The sequence below is a fragment of the Anolis sagrei genome, chromosome 2 (genome assembly GCF_037176765.1).
Source record: "Anolis sagrei isolate rAnoSag1 chromosome 2, rAnoSag1.mat, whole genome shotgun sequence".
In the NCBI taxonomy this organism is placed as follows: domain Eukaryota; kingdom Metazoa; phylum Chordata; class Lepidosauria; order Squamata; family Dactyloidae; genus Anolis; species Anolis sagrei.
The window spans coordinates 114337465-114360693 of NC_090022.1; the positions used below are offsets into that span (position 1 = coordinate 114337465).

General features: G+C 39.6%; 2 protein-coding genes across 8 annotated transcripts in view; one reads left to right on the plus strand and one right to left on the minus strand.

Moving 5' to 3' along the window:
* Window positions 1-2326: 2326 nt before the first annotated feature.
* Window positions 2327-16642, minus strand: UTP18 (UTP18 small subunit processome component). Of its 4 annotated transcripts, none has more exons than XM_060764820.2 (14): window positions 16083-16642; window positions 15027-15160; window positions 14651-14746; window positions 13840-13916; window positions 13366-13454; window positions 12619-12744; window positions 12253-12427; window positions 11797-11897; window positions 10120-10210; window positions 9136-9259; window positions 6813-6987; window positions 5362-5504; window positions 4799-4843; window positions 2327-2433 (listed from the first exon to the last, which is right to left on the minus strand). In XM_060764820.2, exons 1-13 carry the CDS (start codon window positions 16329-16331, stop codon window positions 4819-4821), a joined length of 1605 nt encoding a protein of 534 aa, XP_060620803.2. In that variant the 5' UTR covers window positions 16332-16642; the 3' UTR covers window positions 2327-2433; window positions 4799-4818. The 4 variants fall into 4 exon arrangements, with proteins under 4 accessions (XP_060620803.2, XP_060620805.2, XP_067319872.1 ...); XM_060764822.2 differs by having other exon boundaries at window positions 2327-3314; XM_067463771.1 differs by having other exon boundaries at window positions 2327-3369.
* A 367-nt stretch (window positions 16643-17009) lies between these two features.
* MBTD1 (mbt domain containing 1) overlaps window positions 17010-23229 on the plus strand; it is a 59909-nt gene continuing 53689 nt past the window's right edge. For 3 of the 4 annotated variants that reach the window (XM_067463769.1, XM_060764817.2, XM_060764819.2), the window contains exon 1: window positions 22878-23079. In XM_067463769.1, the coding sequence (XP_067319870.1) occupies window positions 22926-23079 (154 nt within the window). In that variant the 5' untranslated portion in view covers window positions 22878-22925. Of the gene's footprint in view, window positions 17287-22877; window positions 23080-23229 lie in introns of those variants that run through there. The other variant, XM_060764816.2, reaches the window with a different exon arrangement.

Below are 23229 nucleotides of genomic sequence, written 5' to 3' on the forward strand. Positions count from 1 at the left end.
TGGAATATACTCTGATTGGCTGCAGTGGATTTTTGGCTTGTTTTGAACTTTCTGGTGTTTTTGAACACACTGTTTCTGGCTTAATGTATACTGCATTTGAATACACTGTTTCTGGCTTAATGCATACTGGGGATGTATGCTTTGTGGACACCATGACCTTGAGCTAGCTTCAAGCTGCATTATATGGTTTGTGAAGATTCAGACTAAGAGGTCTTTCCAAAGACCAACATGAGAGCTAGCAAGATCTTAGGTAAATTTCTCCTTTTCCCCCATTTTTCTAAAATGCAAAATTTAACCGAAGAAACACAAATAAAAGTAACAATGTTTATATATATTTTAAAACGTAAAGAACAATTAAATACCAGCTACACAATTTTCACACTGACATACATCTACTCTAATTACATGTAATTAAAGCACCAACAAATCTTTTTTCTTCTATTCTAAGGTTCACTTTCCCATATATAAATATCTCTAAAAACAGGTGTGTTAGAACTGTGGGTGTGTGTTTTACAATCAATGGAATCTTCAAAAGAATATACATGAATTAGTTTTTTAAAAGGATTTCCTGCTTCCCCTTTACCAGTTTCCCTATAATTTAACTTTTTCTTCTTCTACCTTATATCCAGCAGGTTGCTGACTATCTCAAAAACTGTCTTTCAATTTCCCTCATATATATTAATACAAAACATTCCCTCAGATACATATTAATAGAAACATTTTTCTAAGAATGTGTCCAGTGATTTCCCCTTCAACAAAATGGTTAACTTATCAATTTCTATTCCCAAATTTTCACTGTCCAATCTGTTTCTTTCTTTTTCCATTGTTGATGATGTAGGATTTGTTACTGTTAACGTGTACTGCACTATTTTCTAACATTCCTTTTTTATTTGATTATCCAACAGTCCTAGAATGAATTCTGGTTTGAAGCTGATTCCAGTTTTCACTGTGATCAGCTGAGAGGTGTGAATAGATGCTAAACCAACCAGATAGACAGGTGCTTTAGGCTAGATTTCAGAGTAAAAAACTTGCAAAACCACTTCTCAGTATTCGTTGTGTAGTAAAACCCTATGAAATGAGGTTGCCATGTTTTCAAGTGACTTCCAAGTTTGCCCACATACACACATTCTAAATGGGAACTCTACAAGTCAATACTTACAGAAGTTTCACTGATAAAATAAGCGTATTCTAAAATTGCATTTGACAAGTATGAACATCTTTTAAAAAGCCATCATTTCATATTGCTTTCTGGTAATATTAGGGGTTTATATCCTATTCAATTGTTACTTATACCGTACATATTTTTCTTGCTCAAAGGTACAGTGGTCCTCAAAATCCTTTTCGGTTTCTCCTTACCCAGCGGTAAAAGGACAAAAATGTAACATTTCATGTACTATGTTAGAAAAATAGTAACAATTTGTTCTAAAATCTTGCTGCAAGTCTCAAATACAGTAAACCTAGTTCATTTTTACTTAATGGTTAGTTAAACCACAAATAAATCCAACTGATTTAGTGGACTACTCTACTTAGGGTAAGACGTTTAAAACTGGTCACAATTTTCAAATGCCTAAAAATGATTGGTGTGGAAAACTAGAAATACTTCATATAAACTACTCAAGGTATTATAAAATACAAGGAAAAATATTGTAATTTACATTTAGGAAATTTGTTCTTTGAAATAATTTGATTTAAACTAAAGTCTAGCACATGGGATGGTGTCAAGCAGTTGTGTATGTGAATGTTTGTGGATATTTTCTGAAATATTTGTGATTCAATTCAGTTGATTCAGAACAATGGCCAAATGGTAGGAATACTTATTTCTCAAAGAACCATTAAGGAAAAAAAATCAAGCAAATCATTTCCTTATGACGATATACCAGTATGACACTCCTGCTATTGAGTATTTGAAGTTAGCTTGAAAATTTACTCATGTAAATTTTAATGAACACTCAATTTAAACTATTACCACAGATTGAAAGAATTATCAGTATAAAGAACTCATTTAACTGACAAAACAGGTCTGGACTAGAATTGATCTCCATAATAAGCTATTTTCTTTCTCCCATCTGCCTTTAGAGGTCCATCTTTTCCTAAAGTTTTAGTGCGGATCTTCCAAATTTTATATGGAGTTGTGTGAGATTTCCTTGCACATGTGGTCAGCTTCTAGGAAAAGTAGTCATTTAAATGGAATGTACTGGAATAGGGCTCCACAGTCAACTACGGACCCACCACCAGAACACCAAACTTGGAGGACCATCATCCTCGGACTACGAGGGATCGCCTAAGTAAGTAAGTACTGGAAAATACTGGAGACCAGTCGGTGGAAGTTATTTAAAAAACTATGTATTTATACTGAAGTACATACATAGAAAAAAAATAACAAAGAAATGAACAAACGTCAATCTGCATTCTTAAAACTGGAGATTATAACATCTGCAAAGAGAAAAGTACAATAAAGGAATCAATATTAATATTCATAATAATAAAAGTAATCACAATTATTGTATTTCTTACTCCCTCTCCCCATTGCTCGAGGAGGGTTACAGAATAATTAAAACACATAAACATTGTAAAAATACCACAAATACACATATTAAAATGTATTTATAAAAATACATATTAAAATACACAAAACAGAGATTAAACATAGGACATGAGTGTAAAACTTATGCTTAAAAACTGGTTGGGTTTTGCTTTATAAAATACGGCATCATATTTTTTGTTGCTTAGCTTTATGATCAACAGAGTTAAAATACAAAGTGTAATAGTACAGGACTGAATGCTGTTTGAAACAATGCCCATTGGATTCATATTTACACCTTGTGTTCTGGAATGGGTGTTCCAGGGGCTCCAAATTTGTGTTTTGCACTGAGTGTTTGTTTATAGTCCTAAGTTGCAGGGACTTTGCAGATAGGTGGCTTCCTTTGGCTGCATTCATAGGGCAAGCCACCTGCCAATTATAGTTAGGATCCCTGGTCCCGCCCCCTTTTTGCCTTTTGGAGGGAAGGGGCCATTTTTCAGTTAGTCACAACAAGGGAAGCCAAGGCAGAGGATGCGTACAGACGTTCCTCCTGTGCAAAGGCTTCGTCTTTTAAGACTTCCTGGGGAAGAACAGATTAAAGGCCTCTACAGATTCCCAAAGGGTTCCAGGGAACAGCTTCACAGCCCTGAGGACCTCCGGAGGGAATAACAGCTCTTCATCTTCAGCTAAGTGATTTCAAGCCTGATGGCACGTCTGTTCGGTTCTGAGACGCAGTTCAGCCGGTAGCAGACTCAAACCAGTTAGGTTTAAGTTCACAGCAGCCTGGGAGGAGCTTTAAAGGGGAATTTTTCTGTTAAACAAAGTTTCTTGAAGATAGTGCCTGTTTCCTGTAAACAAGACTGCAAGAGTCAATAGACTATTTAGAAATCTTACAATTCCTGCTTGTTCATTAATAAAGACTGTTGTATTTAAGCTTAAGTCTCCTAAAGCCTGTTTAATAGGGAAAATTCCTCTAAAGGTTCTTTCTGGGGGGCCTGGGCTTCCCGCTGGACGCAAGCCTTGCATCCTCTCTTAGAAGCATTTAATTTCAGCTCCAGCGGCGACAGAACACCTTGTCTACAAAAAGTTATACTGAGCCACTCAGAATGAATTACACATGTAAGCTTCACTGGGAAGGGAAATTCTATATATGCATACTTACTAGTTCTACTGAGTTTAGTATGGCTCTCCACAAGAAGCTGGGCACAGAACTGAAGCCTGAATCTTAGATAAACTTTTGTTTAACCAAGGGTGCTTTCAAATAACATGTATGCTTAAGTTAATCTACATTAGAATGGAGCCCAGAGGCTTCCGTCAGAGTAACTATGATGGGACAGTGATACCAATAAAGCAAATTAACAAGGGGCAAAAATGCTCAAATGGGGACAGGTGATGACAATTATTTTTATATATTTTTCTAGTTATTTAAGGGCATTTTCAAACACATTTTCTTCACATTTTATCTCATTTCCTTATTGTCATTATTTTTAACATTGAGAAGAACTAATTAGTAGTAGAAACAAGTTACTATTTTAAAACTAATGAGCAAAACAATTAAGTATTCTAAAGCTATTTATTTTATTATTTATTTCATCTACTTATACCCCGCCCTTCTCACCCCGGGGGGGACTCAGGGCAGCTTACAGGAAAGGCACAATTAGATGACCAAAACACACAACAAACAATACAAAATATAACAATTCAACAATTAAAATAAAACATCAATACCTAATAAAATCATAAAAACTATCTCATGTCAGAGTCCATATATCCATTCCATTCCATTGTCCTTGTCTATCGACAGGTCCTTTAGTTAGTTGTCAGCATGGCCAAAAGCTTGGTCCCACATCCAGGTCTTTAGTTTTTTCCTAAACGCTAGAAGGGAAGTCGTCGATCTGATCTCCCCGGGGAGTGAGTTCCACAGGTGAGGGGCCACCACTGAGAAGGCCCTGCTCCTCGTCCCCGCCAGTCTCACTTGTGCCACTGGCGGGGTCGAGAGCAGGGCCTCCCCAGAAGATCTTAAACTTCGAGGTGGGATGTAGACACAAACAGGTGTATGAAATTAACAGCTACAGATTACTTTTAAATACAGTTTTCCAAGTTCTGATAAGGACAAGGAGGCATACTAATAATTAAATCAGTCCATTTGCCCAATGATCAAAATATCGGCACAGTTGTGTGTATACCAACTTTCAGCAAACTGAAAGAAATTATTATTTATACTTCGTTTTTCTCTCTTTACAAAGGAGAAATACATCTACTTCAGTGGATAATTACCTCATTCTAAAGTAGATCATTCAGAAACTGGAATAGTGCTTCAATCTGAAAAGTTAAAATGGGAGTTAATACTGTATTCAAGAGTCTATGGCACTATTCATATTGAACTATGCTATCCAGGTTGCTCTTTTAAATATAGATCACAGTAATTGCTATCTGTTTTATGACATATTCACTAGGAATGACTATTCTGTCTTCAAAGGTTAAAAAAGAAAATAATCTTCCAGATAGCACACAAAAATATAAGCATTTAAAGAAAACTGCACCCCTGGGGTAAATCCATCCAGCTAAGTGAGTTTCAAGCTGAAATCTTAAGATGTTCTTATGCACCTTAACTTCATAGGGCTTGAGCACGGCTAGCTCTACTTATGATCACTTGGTAAGTACCATTCATATAAATATGAAGTTCCCATTAAAATCTATTTATTTCCCCATCCTGCTCACACATGGTAAAATGACATTTTAGTACAATTTAGTAACAAAGGTGGAATCAGTCGTATATCTGATGTTGAACAGAATGCATTAAGAATACAGTTCTAATTCAATTTGTGTAATTTACATACCTATACAACAAAGCTTTGCCTTTGTTATTTGCTATGCAAAAATATCCACTTCTTGGTGAAAAATCCATGGAATTAACCAAATATATTTGTTTTCTTCTGAATACTGGGAAATTTGAGAATACAGTAAGGGAAGGAATATGGACCTGTTAACAAGAGGACATAGTTAAGGCACAGTATTCACATTCACCTATAGATAAATCAACCCAGGTTTTGGGTATTGATTTTTAAATTAAATTTTCTAGACTTATAGAGTAAATGTGATGCAGCTATTTTGACAGAGAAGGAATAACATGACTGTAAAGAAGTATTAACGCCGTCGTCTGCCACCAAAAATATGTGAAGAAGTATTAAAGCCACCGAAATGGGATTACCAAAATACTGTAAGGAACCTCCGTCAAATGCTAATTAAACTGCCACCATAATGTATAGAGACGCTGGTATCAAAGTCTCTGTTTGTCTCTGTTTATGTTGTGAGGTAATTTTTGTAGAGTGGAATACACCGAACGTAAAATCAATGGAGATGAGGCAGATTTACAAATAACAAAGAGAACAAGTTTATTGTTGAACAAAGCTTGTGGTTGCAATATAAAGATGTTCAGCTTGGCATATACTTGATGGTTACAATATGGAGAGGTTATGCTTGGCATATACTTGATGGTTACAATATGACTTGGTAGAGATACAATTCAGCCTTTAATGTTACAACTTTTAAACTCTTGCTCTGGTGAAGGTGTCTATTATTCAGTGTTCCCTGCTGTGAATATTCTCACTGTTTGATCTATACTGGATCAAATAATAGAACTCCAGTCTTCCACCGACTGGCGATCATACAAAGCCTCAATTAGTTCTTTTAACCAAAGTAATCTAACGAGGTTTTACCCTTCAGCTCCCTAGCTGAAGAAATATTCACAAACACTAAACTAACTCTACACTTCTTCACTCCTCAGAGTCCCTATCTGACTCTTCTCTCTCTCAGGGTCTCTTCCTCCTGACTGAGTTACACTCTCAGAGTCCCTATTTGACTCTGCTACTCTCTCAGGGTCTCTTCCTCCTGACTGAAACTTAACTGTCACTTTCCAACCTTTTTCTCTCTAAGCTCCTCCCACCTCCTCTTCTGCCTTGTTTCCATGGCAACATATCTCTCACAGCTGGGCCGCTCCAGCCATAGGCAACCAATGTAAAACACAAATACAGTTTTAAACACATTATAATAAACACTTCTGTACAATGACATTCTTTTTTGGGGTGGGTGGTGGGTGGGGGGAGGTTAGGGCTAACTTTTAAGACCATTTGTTCTTCCTGCAATGATAATCCATGACAGATACAACCCTTAAAACTGTTACCTGAAAAAAGTCAGTTTACCCAATAATATGTTTTCTGGCAGATGTTTTCAATTAATTAAAATGTAGTCAGTGAACCATAACACACAGTATGAAAGTTATTTTTCTTACCAGTTTTACAGCTTCATCAACTTTATTTGAAGCTATTGCTAGGATCTCAGTTGTGGGATTGAATACTACTGAAGTAGCAGATGAGACCAAATTCATTATAGCTTTAAGAGGCTTAGGGCTGGTTTCCCTGAGGCAGTCATCATGGGAATACACATTCACAACTCCAGAACTGGAACTAGAAGAAATAGTTAAGTTTTAGAGATAATAAAAAATAGGCAGATATTAATAAATAGTATGCATATCCAAAAGCAGCGAAGATTATTTTCTATCAAGCAATCTTTGTGTATATGTATAGAAATATAAGAATTTCATAAACATTGTAATCATCTAAATTCTGAACAAAATGATTCAAAATGATGTGCCTTAGGAAACAGTCTACATATTTCCTCCAAGAAAATTGTTCCGTGCAACTGCCAAAGAATAGATGGGGAACTGAAATTATACATTCGAAAAAATAGGCCTCTTGACAAGTATGTTCAGATTTGTGATCTATATAAATAAAAATGTAAATGTTCGTTAGTTCAAAAGCAAACATCTCCCAAAATTCTTCACCAATTGCTTTGAAATTTTCACACAGTGTAGCATTTGAATAGGTGCGGGTTTTTATGTTTCCACATACCTATTATTATATTTATTTCACATGTGTGACAGGTAAAAATGTTTTTTTTTTCAAAAACAGTGCCACCTCCTGTCAGTCATTGTCTCATCTGAGGGGAGCAGGCCTCCCTCCCTCCTCCAATGCCACCCCTGCCCTCAGGAATGCCGCTGTATGTTTATTATTTACTTCATTGGGGCTCCTTTGGTTATCCTGTGGATTTCTTTAGGCCCCTTCCACACAGCTGTATATGATCCACATTGAACTGGGTTACATGGCAGTCTGGACTCAGATAACCCAGTTCAAAGCAGACATTGTGGATGATCTGCCTTGATATTCTGAGTTGAAGATGTCCTTGTTCCTCACATTCCTACGATTCCAACGGATATGCCATTTCAATTTAAGAGATTGTAATTCCCAATTCGATTGGCCTTTGCTATCACCATCAACAAAGCTCAGGGACAATCTTTACAACTGTGCAGTTCAGATCTAGACACGGATGGCTTCTCACATGGACAATTATATGTTGCATGTTCTAGAGTTGGCAAACCAGACAATCTCTATAACCACACAGTCAGTGGAGGAACAACAAATATTGTAAACCAACAAGCATTGTGAAATTAACTATATTAGAATTCTGCTCTTTCTCTTTTCTGTTTCACCAGACTGGGCCACACAAAGCATGGCCAGGGACAGCTAGCAGGTTATATATACTCAGAAATATCAGGAAATTTAGTGTAGTTCACTCCTTTACTAAATGGCATAGATTTTATATGCCTAGGTTCCATTTTTCATCTGTGTCATAGCATGGTATGTATACCTCATAGTAATCCGTTCACCATCTACCAGGAGAACTAATAGTTAATATGTATGAAAACTCAGTCTCAGAACCTTTCTTTAAAAAAAGCAACCACAATTACAACATGTGAGCTAACAGGATAATGATCTTGCTCTGGAGTGAGGAAGGATTATATTTATTTGAAATGTTCCAGTTGCAGTCTCTTCTTTGTAGACCGGTTGTAAGAATGAAACTTGGTTCAAATTAAGCCTTCATGTTAGAGGTAGACATACAAGATTTTCTTTCTAGATTGTATTCTGTCCACTGATATGCACTTTGTAAGCAACTCTCTCGAGGCCCATGTGCACAGGCCTTGATTTGGAGTGGGGTACTCTGGATTGGTATCACAGGAGTCCGCACAGCCAGCGGCTGAGCTGGTTCAGCAGGTGGCACATGTTCGCACTGAGTGAAACTGAACTGGCCCAGGAAGTTGAGTGGAGTCTGCACAGGTTCCAAACCACTGTAATGCCACCCCTAGCCTCCCCTTCTCATTCTTGGCTTAGTGGCGACCACCAGGTGTCAAAGTACCAATGGTCATCACTGACTGCATCCACTGAGAGGGAAAGGAGGAATCACTCCTTCCTTTCCTCCCTCCCCTTCCCAATCATTCTGTTCATCTGGCCAGTGCCAGTGGATCCAATGAGCGATGATCACCAACAGTTTTGTGGTTGCAACTAAGCTGAGGGCTAAGTAAGTGCAACCGTGTCCCTGGGATTGTAAGTGCAATTGTGTCCCTGGGGCCACCCATACCTAGGGAAAGCAGGATGGCTGTGGGAACAGTTGCTACTTAGAGGCTTCCAGGATTTTTACTGACACTTTAATTTGTTGCCAGATAATGTGAAGACTGGATAGGCAGTTGTCCTAAGCAAACTAACTTTGCTTTCACTTACCCACAAGCCACATATTGGTTGTTTTTGGAGAGTGTGATAGATGTACCACGAAGGCAACCTTCGTCAGTAAACCTGTTCAGGCATCGCCTACTTTTCACATCCCATATGAAGACTTCCCCCTCAGCTGACAAACAAGACACATAAGAATAAAGTCAGACAAAGCAATATATGTATCTGCTGCTAACATATCAAAATCTTAAATCCACTGCACTACCCTCAGTTTTTGTATCTTAACTATTTTTACTGTTCAGAAATTTCTTCATTTATCTCAAAAGAACTCTCAGTGGCGCAAATCCTTGTGCCAGCAGGACTGCTGACTGAAAAGTCGGTGGTTCGAATCCGGGGAGCGGGTGAGTTCTTATCTGTCAACTCCAGCTTCTCATGCGGGGATATGAGAGAAAACCTCCCACAGGATGGTAAAACATCTGGGCATCCCCTGGGTTGTAAATTTTGCCATGCTATTTTACTTTTTAATGCATACTGCTATTCTGTGCTTTGATGCAACATGTTGTAAGTAACAACAATACCTGCTAGCACAGGAATAAAGACATGATTTTGCACAGTAATTTAGTTACATGTAACATTACCTTTTTTACAACTAATGATATTTACCAATGACATTTATGCAATTTTTGAAAGACTACAAATGTTTTGGGGGAATATGTTTAGAGGATATCCTTTTTAGGCTGCTTTTAATCTTTTAAGATCATTTCAAAGAAAGAATAAAAACAGAGAAAGTAATAATTAAATTACATCAGGAGTGCAAGTATTGATAATTTGGATTTATGTAGGAATTTACACAATACTTTTAAAAAGCTGTCTTCCAAGCTCAGCTACTATGTGTTATTTAAATGAAAGAAAATCAGTGCAGATAAATTAAGGCATTCCCTTATTGAACAATGAGCATCTTAATAATATTGTTCTGATTAATAATAGTAATCCTCATACTGGTGTTCTTCACACCATCAAGTCTGAAAACCATACCAGAATGGGTGTAGATTTTGCTCCCATCAGGCGAGAAGGTTGATGCAGCTGCCTTTCCATTAATTTTCATGCTTCCAACAAACTCCTTTGTCTAAAACAGACACAGAATTTCAAACGAATTATTACTGTATATACTCCTAGATAAGTCTAGAAATTTTAGTCAAAAGAATTAACCAACAAAAAAAACAACCCTGGGTTGACTTATCTTTAGGCCAATGTGACTAATATACCTTAGCTATTATTATTATAAAAAGGAACCATCTCTTTCTCTGAGTAGCGTGACAAAAGGCAAGAGCTTAGTTCATCCTAGGAAAACATAAAAGAAGCACTGATCCTTCTACTTTCTCCAAAATGGTGCCACTTCTGGCCTTTTTGAATGCACATGTGGGGAAGTGGCAATGATGGCAGTGGCAGCCAATGGCGGCTAACCTCTTGAGGTGGCATTGATACTTTCTCTTCTTAGAATCATAGAATCATAGAATCAAAGAGTTGGAAGAGACCTCATGGGCCATCCAGTCCAACCCCCTGCCAAGAAGCAGGAATATTGCATTCAAATCACCCCTGACAAATGGCCATCCAGCCTCTGCTTAAAAGCTTCCAAAGAAGGAGCCTCCACCACACTCCGGGGCAGAGAGTTCCACTGCTGAACGGCTCTCACAGTCAGGAAGTTCTTCCTAATGTTCAGATGGAATCTCCTCTCTTGTAGTTTGAAGCCATTGTTCCGCGTCCTAGTCTCCAAGGAAGCAGAAAACAAGCTTGCTCCCTCCTCCCTGTGGCTTCCTCTCACATATTTATACATGGCTATCATATCTCCTCTCAGCCTTCTCTTCTTCAGGCTAAACATGCCCAGTTCCCTAAGCCGCTCCTCATAGGGCTTGTTCTCCAGACCCTTGATCATTTTAGTCGCCCTCCTCTGGACACTTTCCAGCTTGTCAACATCTCTCTTGAATTGTGGTGCCCAGAATTGGACACAATATTCCAGATGTGGTCTAACCAAAGCAGAATAGAGGGGTAGCATTACTTCCTTAGATCTAGACACTATGCTTCTATTGATGCAGGCCAAAATCCCATTGGCTTTTTTTGCCGCCACATCACATTGTTGGCTCATGTTTAACTTGTTGTCCACGAGGACTCCAAGATCTTTTTCACACGTACTGTGAAATAAATAATATCACGTGGTATCACGTACCACAAATAATATCAGAATCCTTAATTTTGGTCCCAAAACTTGACCTTGACTTATACATGAGGTCAACTTATATATTAGCATATACAGTATTCTTAAGATTAAGTTACAGTGCCTGATGTCATTTTAAAAAGTATGCCCTTTTATAGTCTCTAGGGATAGGAAATTGCCCAGATGTGCAAAAATAAATATATTGAATTTTGAATATACATATACATCTTTAGGAGCAGTTATAAAACACATCACTGTGACCTCCAGCATACTCTGTTCTGATGATTACATTCTACTGATTTCTTCTGGTTTTTTCCCCTTTTACTGTTTCTAGTATACTGAAACTTTTAAAAATAAACAATCTGAAGATTAAGATTCATTATACAATACAAAATTCAAACAGAAGAGACCAAAAATTTAACAATGACAAGAAATCAAAGAAATTCTTAATTCAATCTGAAATAACATTTCTTTTCTGGGCATTTAAGCAGAAGTTTTACCTTCATTGTTATCAAATGCAGATAGCCTGATGTCCCACTAACAAGTAAGAATTTCCCATCTGGAGATACTTCAAATTTTTTGACAGTCTTTTCCTCTAAACCTTGAATTGAAATCAGAGAAACAATCCTACTTTTATGACATTCACTGGTCTTCAACGGGCAAATATAATTCTAAGCATCACAAAAAAGGGCATATTGCTTTCATACCACCACCCCCTCCCCAATTCCTTGTCTCCCACACCACTTGTTATTTACTAGAGGCAGCTTTCACCCTTCCCTCAACCTGTTTAGGTACACAAAAATGAATTAGTTAATCAGCCAATGAAAAGTGGACATCTTACCAAGCTTTCTATTTAGTTCAGGAAAAGTAAATGATATCATTGAGTCTTACAATTAGTATTCTAATCTGCTTAAAATGTAACTAGGATAGAAATGTAACAAAAATTAAAACCTCACCTCTGACATGGTTTACAGGAATAATTTTTCCTCCCATCATGTCATATATATAGAACAGCTTATTGCGGGTACTGGTTGCTATAACTTGCTCTCCATCAGCACTGAAACATGCCTTGTAGATTGGAAAGTTTTCCAAATGTATACTCTGTATCTTTGGATTAGTGACAGCATCCACCTAGATTGAGAAAAAAATTATATATTTTTCACCTCGATAAATGAATATTTCCAAATTGTAATAAATGCATATGTAACACAGTTTATCCAGGATTTAAATACCTGGTTTGAAAAAAAAACAACTATTCCAAAGCACACAAATATGCAGCAACTCCCCCAATTCAATGGTTGCAATCTTAAATCATTCCTCACCTGGAACAAGGACACAGACCGATCAAGGCCAGCTGTCATCACAACCTGAGCAGAAGGATGGAACTGCACAGTTGTCAGATTTGCATCAGACAGGCGTTCATTATTAGCAGGTAAGCAGTTTTTCATCTAAAAGGGAAGATGGGCGTGAATAGTTATTTCAGAACTGTATCATCTCTGAGAAAAAGGATGTATAGAGATATGAAATCTAAGAACAAAGTCTGCATTACTGAGGAATATTCCTACAAACTTGTGCACAATTCAGCTAACTGGTAAAATAATGTTTAAAATCAGTTTCAACATTTCTAGTTTTGCAATATACTAACATACATTAATAAATATGCACAGGTTTGGGTCTCAAGAGTTCAAAATTAAGATTATTCAAGCACAGAATGGAGGGATTATTTAAATAACATTTAATACCATTCTTCAGAGGGCTCACGAAGACAACTAATTAAAACAGGATCTGCTCAGACTCACAGTGTAGAAAACATAACACAGATGGAAAAGTAACTGAGAAGAAATAGGAGAACTCCTGAGATAAAGGCTGTTATCTGCATGAAAAATTTCCATTGATGTCAATGATTAACACAACATAAAACAAAACTATAACTACAGGCTAGTTGTCATGAATTACTTTATTATGAATCCTTTTTGTACATTTACCATATCAAGAATATCTCAAAGTAGAGAAGTTGCCAAAGGTTATAAATAAAGCACATTATGTGCATGAAAATTTGGATTTTTTACCTGTAAAATGCCTTTTGGTAAAGAGTCCGACATTGCCACAAAATTGCCTGTCTTGCATAACAAATCATCGTCTTCATCTTCACTGTCATCTTAAACGGAATAAATTATTTCAAAAATTCCACTTTCAATTTTACCTGAGCTTAGAAATACTAACATGCAGCCAGATTAATAAAGAACCTAAAAACTTTAGAATTTTATTGAATATACAGTTTCATGTGCTACATACCCCCTACACTTATAGCAGTGGAGGTAATTTTATGGCACCCAAGATGTTGATTAAAACTCCCAGCATTCCTCATACCATTGGCTACATTAATTATGCCTTTTGGCAGATGCAGTATAACCACAGCCACACAATTATCACACTTGTCACAGGATTCTTCATGTTTCACTGGAATGTTGGTAGGTGAACAAAGGATTTACTGCACATTAATTGCTTTAACTGCTATAAGTTGCATTAAAGTCCCACCTTACCTTCATGTTTTTTCTTTAACGTCTTTTTCATGCCCCTCTGTGCCCAAGAAGGAGTTGTTCCCATAGCACCCTGAAATCTGAGGAAGAAGAATTTTATGTTGCCAGCAATTCTAACTTTAAAAACTGCTTTAGCCTTGAATGGATATGGAACTTCAAACACATCAGAAATGTTATGAATAGCACATGATTGCTACAGTCGAAGGGTGCAAAAGAAAAGAAAAGAAAGAACAGCTGATAAAGAGGAAAATACATAACAGAGCATGAGGTGAATGGGATAGAGCTGGGTGTGCTCATTCTGTTCCCCAACATTGATCTCTCTTTGCAATAACATATGCAACCAATCTGTGATGCAAGAACAGAGAAGGTCACTTAGATGAAAGGTTTTGGAACAAAGAGACCATCTTCCAAACGTTTTAGTGCCGAACAATATGTGGAAATGATCTCAAAGTACATGTACACAGCTACATGCATTTCATCTTTTTGTTTGGCTTAATTCAAATTCTGCTTCTTGCAGAAGCTCATTTCTCCATTTTTCATAAATTGCATTCTCCTGATTAAGGTACTAATTTGTACTAGCACGTACCAATAAGTATGTGTCATTTCTGCATCTTATTAGTACATGGTTAAACACTGAAGTCTTCAAAATGCAAACTCATTTGAAAAGTATTTGAGAACATATACGAGAAAACCACTTCAAACCTGGTTGAGTTATATACAGTTTTTGAATATGACAAGGTATTTAATATTATAACATTTTTAACGTAGGTTGTGCAAGATTACATGTTGTTTTTTACAAGCTACTAAAACTTACTGTTCTTGAAGTCGTCTTTGAAGTTTTTCTTTGCTAAGTTTACTTTCTGCATTACTCTTCATCATGTTTTTCCGGTATCGATGGGTCATGTCAATTCTAGAACAAAAGTGTATGCTTAGCTTAGAATGAAACTAAGGGGAACTACAGGCTCAAGTCACCACTCAGCTATAAAGTTTACTTGAACAGTCAAATTCCACACTTAACTACAATTATATTTTTAGGACATTTTAAAAACCAGTAATTCACTTGTGGAATCTTTCCAGCCTATCCCTCTTTACCTTCTCATCCCAAACATGCAAACTGAGACAAAAGTTTGATATAATTCGACTGCTTACAAATCCAGCCTACAAGTCAATTTATTATGATGATTGCTTACATTTCCTCAGTTTCATCATCCTCGTCTATCCATGCTGGCTTTTTTGATGAGAGAAAATTTTCCTCTGTTTCATTTTCCAGTTCTGAATCCTCAGACTCGCTGTCCAGAAAGTTCCCACTGATTACATCAGTAACCTGAAAAGAAAAAGATAATACCACTTTTAAACTTATAGATCAGGGCTGAAAAGTTTTAATAATTTCCTCGAAGAATGGGAAACATGTTGCCCAGTAGGTTGTGTGTGACTGCAATGGCTATCATTTGTTTATTTACAGTATTTGTTTACCATCCTTTTTAACTCCAAAGGGCAGTAATAATAATAATAATAACAATAATATTAATAACAACAACACTTTATTTGTACCCCACTACCATCTCCCCAAGGGACTCGGTGCGGCTTACATGAGGCCGAGGTATACAAATTTGTATGATGGCCAGCTCAATAGTATCTGGAGGACCACAAATTGCTGTCTCTATTCTAGACTTTTTTTATTACTTCCAGATTCTAAGATTTTAAAAAAGGCAGGTATAGCCTCTACAGAAGGATCCCCTGGTGGCGCAGCAGGTTAAACCACTGAGCTGCTGAACTTGCTGACCAAAAAGTCAGTGGTTTGAATATGGGTAGCTGGGTGAGCTCCCACTGTTAGCCCCAGCTTCTGCCAACCTAGCATTCAAAAATCTGAAAATGTGAGTAGATTAATAGGTACTGCTTCTGTGTGAAGGTAACGGTGCTCCATGCAGTCATGCTGGCCACATGACCTTGGAGGTGTCGAAGCTCTTCGGCTTCGAAATGGAGATGAGCACCACCCCCCAGAGTCGGACACAACTGGACTTAATGTCAAGGGGCAACCTTTACTTTTGATAGCCTCTACAATACTGAATCCTAGGGCTGATTTCCAACCCTGCCAACATAGGGCACGACTGTTTCTCTTACCTGCAGACAACACCCACAATGCCACCCAAATGAAATACACAGAACAGAAGCATCGCTCATTGCGACAGTAGTGCCACAGTCTGCGAATAGTCAAGACTGCCGTTCCCTGCCTAGCCTGGCCTTACCGAGTCGGCGGGCGCGCGCAGGCGCTGCAACAAGGCCTCTCCTTGGCCGACGTCGCCGAAGACCAGCGCCTCGAGGCCCCGCTCCGCCGCGGCCTTCTCGCCCAGCAGAGCCAAGTGCTTGTCCCGGCGGCGTCTTTCAGCAACCGCAGCTGTGGCCTCCTGGCCATCCTGCTCCGGGTCGGCTTGGCACCCCCTCTTCCTCGCCCGGCTCCCCTTTCCGTGCAGCGCCGCGCCGGGCTTGGCCTCCATGCTGCCGCCACCACCACCGAGCCGGAAGGAGAAAAGGAGAGGGCCGCGTCTCGCCGGAAGCCCTCCTTGCGCTGGTTACCATAGAGACGGCTGGCGGCGCGCGGAGCTAAGGAAAGCGTACAGCGCGCCAAAGAGGTAGAGCCGTTTGAGGAGCACTTCTACTGCCGGCTCCCTTCGCTTCCTCTCCCACGCCCCCACGCGGCGGCGGTCAAATGGAGTCCGGAAGTATCCACTCTGCGTAGTCCTGTCCTCCATCTCCCTCGGGGAGGGCTCTGACGTGACGCTCCCATCCCCGCCTCTTTCACATGACCCCGATTTTTCAATGTGTATAATCCCCCTTCCCCTCCCTTCCCCAGAAACGCTCTTTGAGCGGGTTGTTCCATTGTTCGTTGAATGGGGAAGTCTCCATGTTAACCTCCTACTCCTTCCCTCAGAGGATTGAAAAACTCCTCAGAGCTGCCTCCGCCCCGTTGAATATAAACTAAAACAAAAAGCCTGGCGCCACCTTTCCCAAGGTTTTGAGGCAACCACGGCGGTTGTTTAAATGCGGACGCTTCCTGCTGGCGCCCCCCCCCCCTTCTTCAGCCGCATGGTTCAGTCCTGAGAGCGAGGACGATCCAAACAGCCCGGGAGCCAATGGGGGCGCGCGGTGGCTCGGGGCCGTTCTGCGCGTGCGCAGTGCGGTTATGCTAATGTTGTTGATATTCTGAGGCTTGGAGAGTTGAATGTCTTTTCTCTTCCACTCGCTCTCCCCGTGTGGCGGCCCCCTTCTCACGGCGTGAGGGGCCCAACTTTCTTCCCCCTCCGCCCTGGCCCGGCCCCTCAGGAAGGGGAGGCGGGCAGAGTCCCGGGGGAGGGAGGCGGGAGGCGGGCGAGGGAAGGCGAGCAGGCGCCCGCCGCCGCCGCCGCCGCTGTTGCTGCCCATGAGGGCCTGATGGAAAACACAAAGGACCTGGTGAGTGGATCCTGAGGGGGCTCCGTGGGCGGGAGAAAGCGTGCCAATAAGAGCGGAGGAGGAAGCGGAGGGGCAGCTGCTTGGGGCCGCAGAGACCCTCACCCCAGCCACTTCCTCCTCCTCCTCCTCCTCCTTGGGATGCCTGTGCCTCCAAGCGGGTCAGACCTCAACCTGTGGAAAGCGTCGGGCCTCTCAAAAGTTCTCCTCTGTGGGGAAGTCGGCAGAAAGGTCCCCACAGTCTCCTCAGGGGCAGCGGGTGTCCCTTCCTGGCCCAGTTTCCCTCCCTCAGCCTCCTGTCATGCTCTATGCATATCCTACAGTTTTGTGAGCAAGCAGGTGACTCCCGGATTACTACTGCTGCTGCTTGGTTTTTTTTAAAAAAAGTGGTGATTACTCCTTGCTCTGTACTCCCATGCTCTTGCCTTCCCCTAGTAACGTATTTCTTCAATTCTAGGATAATTTATTTATTTACCATAATTATATACCGCCTTTCTCAGCCTGAAGGATGGCATCGATTGGAAGACGCAAACTCAGTTCAGTACCATCAACAGGGAAAAATGTTTTGCTTGTTTATATTTTAAAAGCACCCATGCTTCTAAGATGCAACCTGTTTCTAGAGGTGTTTAGGGCATCTTCGAATCGAGGAAATGTCGTAGTTTACAGACAAAAGGTGGAAAGATATCTTTGCCCAGGACCGCTGCTTTTTCCTTGTCCTGTTAGACCTGGAAGCTACAAGGCGTAGAGCTTTTTCGACCTATGCTCCAATTCTGTGGAACTCATTGCCTCCATACATTAGAGCAATGTCGGAGTTGCGACCTTTTGTAAAGGCACTCAAGACTTGGCTGTTTGGTTGTGCATTTAAGTAATCAGATCTAATTTGCCAAATAGTCACTGTTGAATGTTTTTATGTTGAATGTTTTTATATTGTGTAAATGCTATTTTAGATTGTAAGTCGCTCGGAGCACCTTGGTGGAGAGCGACTAATTAAGAAATGAGGTGAAGATGTTTAGGACTTCAGCTCCCAGAAATCCTAACAACTGAGAAACTGGCTGCAATTTCTGGGAGTTGTAGGCCAAAACACCTGGGGATCCACAGGTTGAGAGCTACTGTGTTAGACAGAAAGCAGCATGCAAATCTTATGAAGTCCATGTAGGCTTCGTGCATATTACCTTGATCATTCATAGATTTTAAGAAATTGTGCAAAGAAGGGCCGAGTTAGTGGGGCCAATACACACCTGCTACTGCTACTTCCCCATCTTTTTCCTCTTCTGGATACAGGCTGAGAGCATCACTTCTCAAAAAGTGTTGTTTTGGATTTTGGAGACTGGGATTTTGGACTACCTGCACACGCAGTGAGGTACCATGGAGATAGGGTCCAGGTCTAAACACAAAGTCAAGTTATGTCTCATGTGCACCTTGCACACCTTGCTTCGTAGACATCTTATATGCCTTGTTTGAAAGTAAATGTATACAATATTTTAAATTTTCTGCCTGAAACAAAGTTGAACCATCAGCCAGCAAGGTGGATAATATCAGAGCATTTCAGGTTTTGGCATCCTAAGTTCAGTGTGTTCAATCAGCAGTTTGTTCAAGGGAAGACAGTAGTGTTTAGAGGTTCTAGAAGAAAGTCTTGTAAGTGGTTTATGCAGATTGACTTTTCAGAAGGCAGAAGGAAAACCTAACTAACTAAGAACATGTTACTGTAGTCTTATTGTGTTTGCCTTTTCTACCTGTTACACCTCTTCTAACATTTGGGCCTGTTTAGAAGCATCTTCAAGGAATGATGTTGTATACAGAGCCAGCCCCCTGGAACATAAGGCGACTGCTACAAACAAGCCTGTTTCATGTATGTCTAAATATTATTTTGAGAAATCCTGAAGAGTTTTCTCCTTCCACAGCCCTTTAAAACTAATATGGAAAAAAGGCACTGAAGGGGAAACTGATAAATTAAGATACATGGTATGCTGGCAACAAGCCATATGTTTTGAATTGTAAGAGGAATCTAAAATACACTGACCACTGATTTTTGTACACCATACTTGCTAGTAATAGTCCCGTGTTCTGAATTTAGTGTATGGCTATGTTTTCTTAAATGTAGTTTCTCTAGTAAGTCCTAAACTTCAAAAATGTAGAGGGTTTTTGTTATACATAAAACCAGGTGATATATTTAAATGTACTTTCACTATGTAAGTTTTAAAATATTTTTGGAAAAGTGTGACATTGGATGATGAGCTTTCTTCAGCTTTCTTTTCAGTAGCATTTCCAGTTTACTTAACATAACCTTTATTATCTGAAACAATGTGTATAGCATTAGCTTGCTATGACTTTTTGCTGTACAGTTGTCCTCCCACTTTCCCACCTTTCATATCACAGTTTTGATTATTCGCAAGCTGTGTCACCATTGCCGAAGTCAGACCTGCTGTGCGAACATTCACATAGCCTGGCCACCCCATCTTCAGGAGCTGAGCAGAGCGGGGATTGCTGTTAGGAAGGCAAACATGCTGCATGTTCCTTTTTTCTCTCAGTGTCTCCCTTCCTCTCCCAGGACAAAACCAGACATTCGCGGCACACAGGAAAACAAGGGGCCACCCTTATGGACCACCAGTTATCTGTGGATCCGGCACATCTTCCTGTGTGCCACAAATGTCTGTTTTGCATGTGCAAAGGAAAAGAGATGGATGGGAGCAGAAACACATGGCAAAAAGAAAAAGGAAGAGAATCCATATCCGCAGGATAAGTGATTTTCTCCTTTTCTGCTCCCAGGTGAAACAGACACTTATAGCATGCAGGTAAGAGGAGGAGCTGCGTCTATGCTCCACTTGCAGATGAAGCTTATTTTCCTCATCTTTTGGGCTGCAAATATCTACTTTACCTGGACAAGGGGAGGGAGGTTTCTGGGAGAATAGAAACACGCAGCACACAGAACAAAGAGGAGGAACTGGGACCACTATGTAAATGTTGTTGTGGAAGATTGGGGACTGCCGCATGTTTCTATTCCACTCAGTGTCTCCCTTCCTTTACCCTTGTGAAACAGATACTTGTGGCATACAGGTAAGAGGAGGCGCCAGCCCCCACATGCTACTTAACTTACCTCATGAATCCTCTTCTTGTGTGCTGCAAATGTCTTTTGCCTGGGCAAAGGAAGGAAAATGATGGGACTGAGGGAACAGAAACACACAGAAAAAAGGAGCAGGAACTGGAACACCCTGAGTAGGTTCCTCCTCTTCCCTTTTCTGTTTCTCTCATGGTTCTGTTCTACCTAGCATCTGGCTTCTTCTGCCGAAATGAAATAGGCACTTACAGCATGCAGGAAGAGGAAAAGGAATTGGGGTCTACAGAGAAAATAAAGTGGTATGGAGGATGTTCCTTATTCTCCTCTTATTGCAGGGACCACAACGGTTGCCCCCCTCACCAAGGACCTGCATCCATAACCCCTGAGAAGATGGAAGGACGACTGTAATTCATTAGTGGGCACATACTTGTAACTCATTCTCCTGTTATTCATGAAAAGTACACCAGAAAATGAACATGTTGATACTGTGATTTTGCAAATCTTTGTTAGTCCAAAAATGGTAACCGCAAGCAAGATTTTCTTTAAAATGGCTTGGTAGTCTTCTCTTTCAGTGAACAGTCACAGGAGGCCTTTGCATGCAGTTTGGTGCTGTATTAGCAATAGATGAATGGAAAATTAAAAAAAAAACCCAACCGGCTACTGCCTTGCCTAAATGAAAGATTGACAATGTGAAAAACAGAACTCTGATATTTTCTTAGCTGCACTGCATAGCTAAAGGTCTATGATCAAGAAGAATGCATTTCTATGCAGCCCTAAGTGCATAATATTTGGAACTGTGGCTACTGTTTGTCTTAGGATTTCAGTTGAAAGGCTGTAAAAAGCATGAATAGCTGTTGCTTCATTGATGCACACCATGATGCACATCTTCGTAGTGGCAGAAGTATAGATTTACAATATAGTTGCTCTTTAAAAATAGAAAAGCTACTAAATAATTTCCTTCTTTAACATACAACTTCGATATTTCAGAACTCTAGAAAACATCAAGCGGAAAGGCAAAATGTACAATGCTTATTCTGGGTCACATGTAAAAGCCCTCTGTTCATATACACAAATTCTAAGTGGCTTGCAATCTGAAGCTTACTAAGGAATGAAGTTAGAAACCATACAGCTTCTGATGTGGGGCGGGGGGCACAGTCCCTTCATCCTGTGTGCTAGGTATTTGCTGCCTGTAGCACATTTGAACACATTATTTTAAACTGTTCCTTTCTCCCCATGAAACTCTCCAGGGACATGTAGAATATGGTTTTCAAATTGACATCAATCCATGGTGAGCAGAGTGTCCTGGGACTTTGGAACAGTCTGGCCAGTGAGATTAGGTCCAGTTCCACTAAATGCATTGCCCATTACTCCGTACAAGGAAAGGAAATTGATCATTCCCATATAACCATTGCTGTCACTCCTAGCCAGCCACAGAGCACCAACCAAGCACCTGATTATTTGCGGGTTCCTTTGCTAATATCAAAACAGGGCTCCATTGTAACCAGCAAGAAGGAGAGATCACCCCTTCTCTTTCTTGATGGTCACATTGATGCACCATTCTGACACCAGCAAAGGCTCCCACAGTGTCTAGGAGCTTCACTAGAGCACTATGATCAGTTAGGAGTAGTGGTGGTGATGGTGGCATGGAGCAGGTGACACCCCAAGGAGACAAATTTATTCCTGAGCCATCTGAATCTGGGGCTGCTCTAAGGGCAAATTTTCACTGGGTTAATCTGCCCATTATAGATGTATTTTAAAAGAAAGGTTTTGTTTCATAAATTATTTCAATATGCCATGACCAAGAAATAGTTATGTTTGTCTTCAAGGCCGTATAACTAGTGGCTGTATCATACTACACATCATAGCAGTTTATGAGTACAGTATCCTATATTGGAAATGCTTGAGACCAGAAGTGTTTAAGATTTTTGTTATTTTATTATTTTGAATTTCCTGTATTACATATACATAACTTGCTATTTAATTTGCATATTACAGAAAAATCATAATATATATGTTTCAAAAATGTGTATGGAATATTTTAGGCATTTGAGAAACACAAACACACTTGCATGGGTAGGAGAAGGTCTATAAATGAAAAATGTGAATAGAGAACTGTTGCTTTTGGAAAATGTATACTGAAATGTTGGTGCAAGTTGAAAAAAAGCACAATCTAGTTAGAGATATAAATCAGAATGAGCTCGGGAGGCAGAAATTGGTGAACCTTGGCCAGAATGAGTTTGTCAGTTTCACACATCCCTAATCAAATATGTTTAATATAATTTTGTTTTCTATTGCCTCATATTGCATATAAGTCTATACATAAATTTAAATTTGGCTAGCTTTATGCAGACTTAACAAACCATGTAAATGGCATTTTATTTTGTTTCATGTATTTAACAGTAAAAAAATCCTCTCCAGTAATTTAAATTATATGGTAAATTTTCTAAATATACAATTACATGCTAAGTATAAATTGTCAAAATCTTGAACTCTTTTGAGGTTTTTATATTTATAAATTTCATATAATTTTTCATTTTAGACTGAACATCCTTCACGGCCAGAAAGGAAGAGACGCGATTCATTCGGGATGTTTGATGGTTATGATAGCTGTAGTGAGGATACCAGTAGTAGCTCCAGTACTGACGAGAGTGAAGAGGAAGTAACTCCTTTGCCCTCAAGTCTCCCAATTATCAAAAACAATGGACAGGTCTACACGTATCCAGATGGCAAGTCTGGCATGGGTGCGTATAATGAACATTTGTATTTGCATCAGCATAATTTTAGAGTAGTTCTGTTACATTTGATAATTAAGATATTGGTAAAAAATATACTTGTCTCCACTTGCTTTTATTCATAAGGTAGGCAGTGCATCATTTCTTCGAGAACCTCCT

Excerpts from the sequence above, each read along its gene's own strand:
- UTP18 (XM_060764820.2), bottom strand. The coding sequence starts at position 16,331 with ATGGAGGCCAAGCCCGGCGCGGCGCTGCACGGAAAGGGGAGCCGGGCG. Across the intron at positions 13,917-14,650 it reads CAAAGACGACTTCAAGAACA|ATTTCAGGGTGCTATGGGAA; the intron begins GTAAGTTTTAGT and ends CTTCTTCCTCAG. Across the intron at positions 5,505-6,812 it reads TTGATGAAGCTGTAAAACTG|GTCCATATTCCTTCCCTTAC; the intron begins GTAAGAAAAATA and ends TCTTGTTAACAG.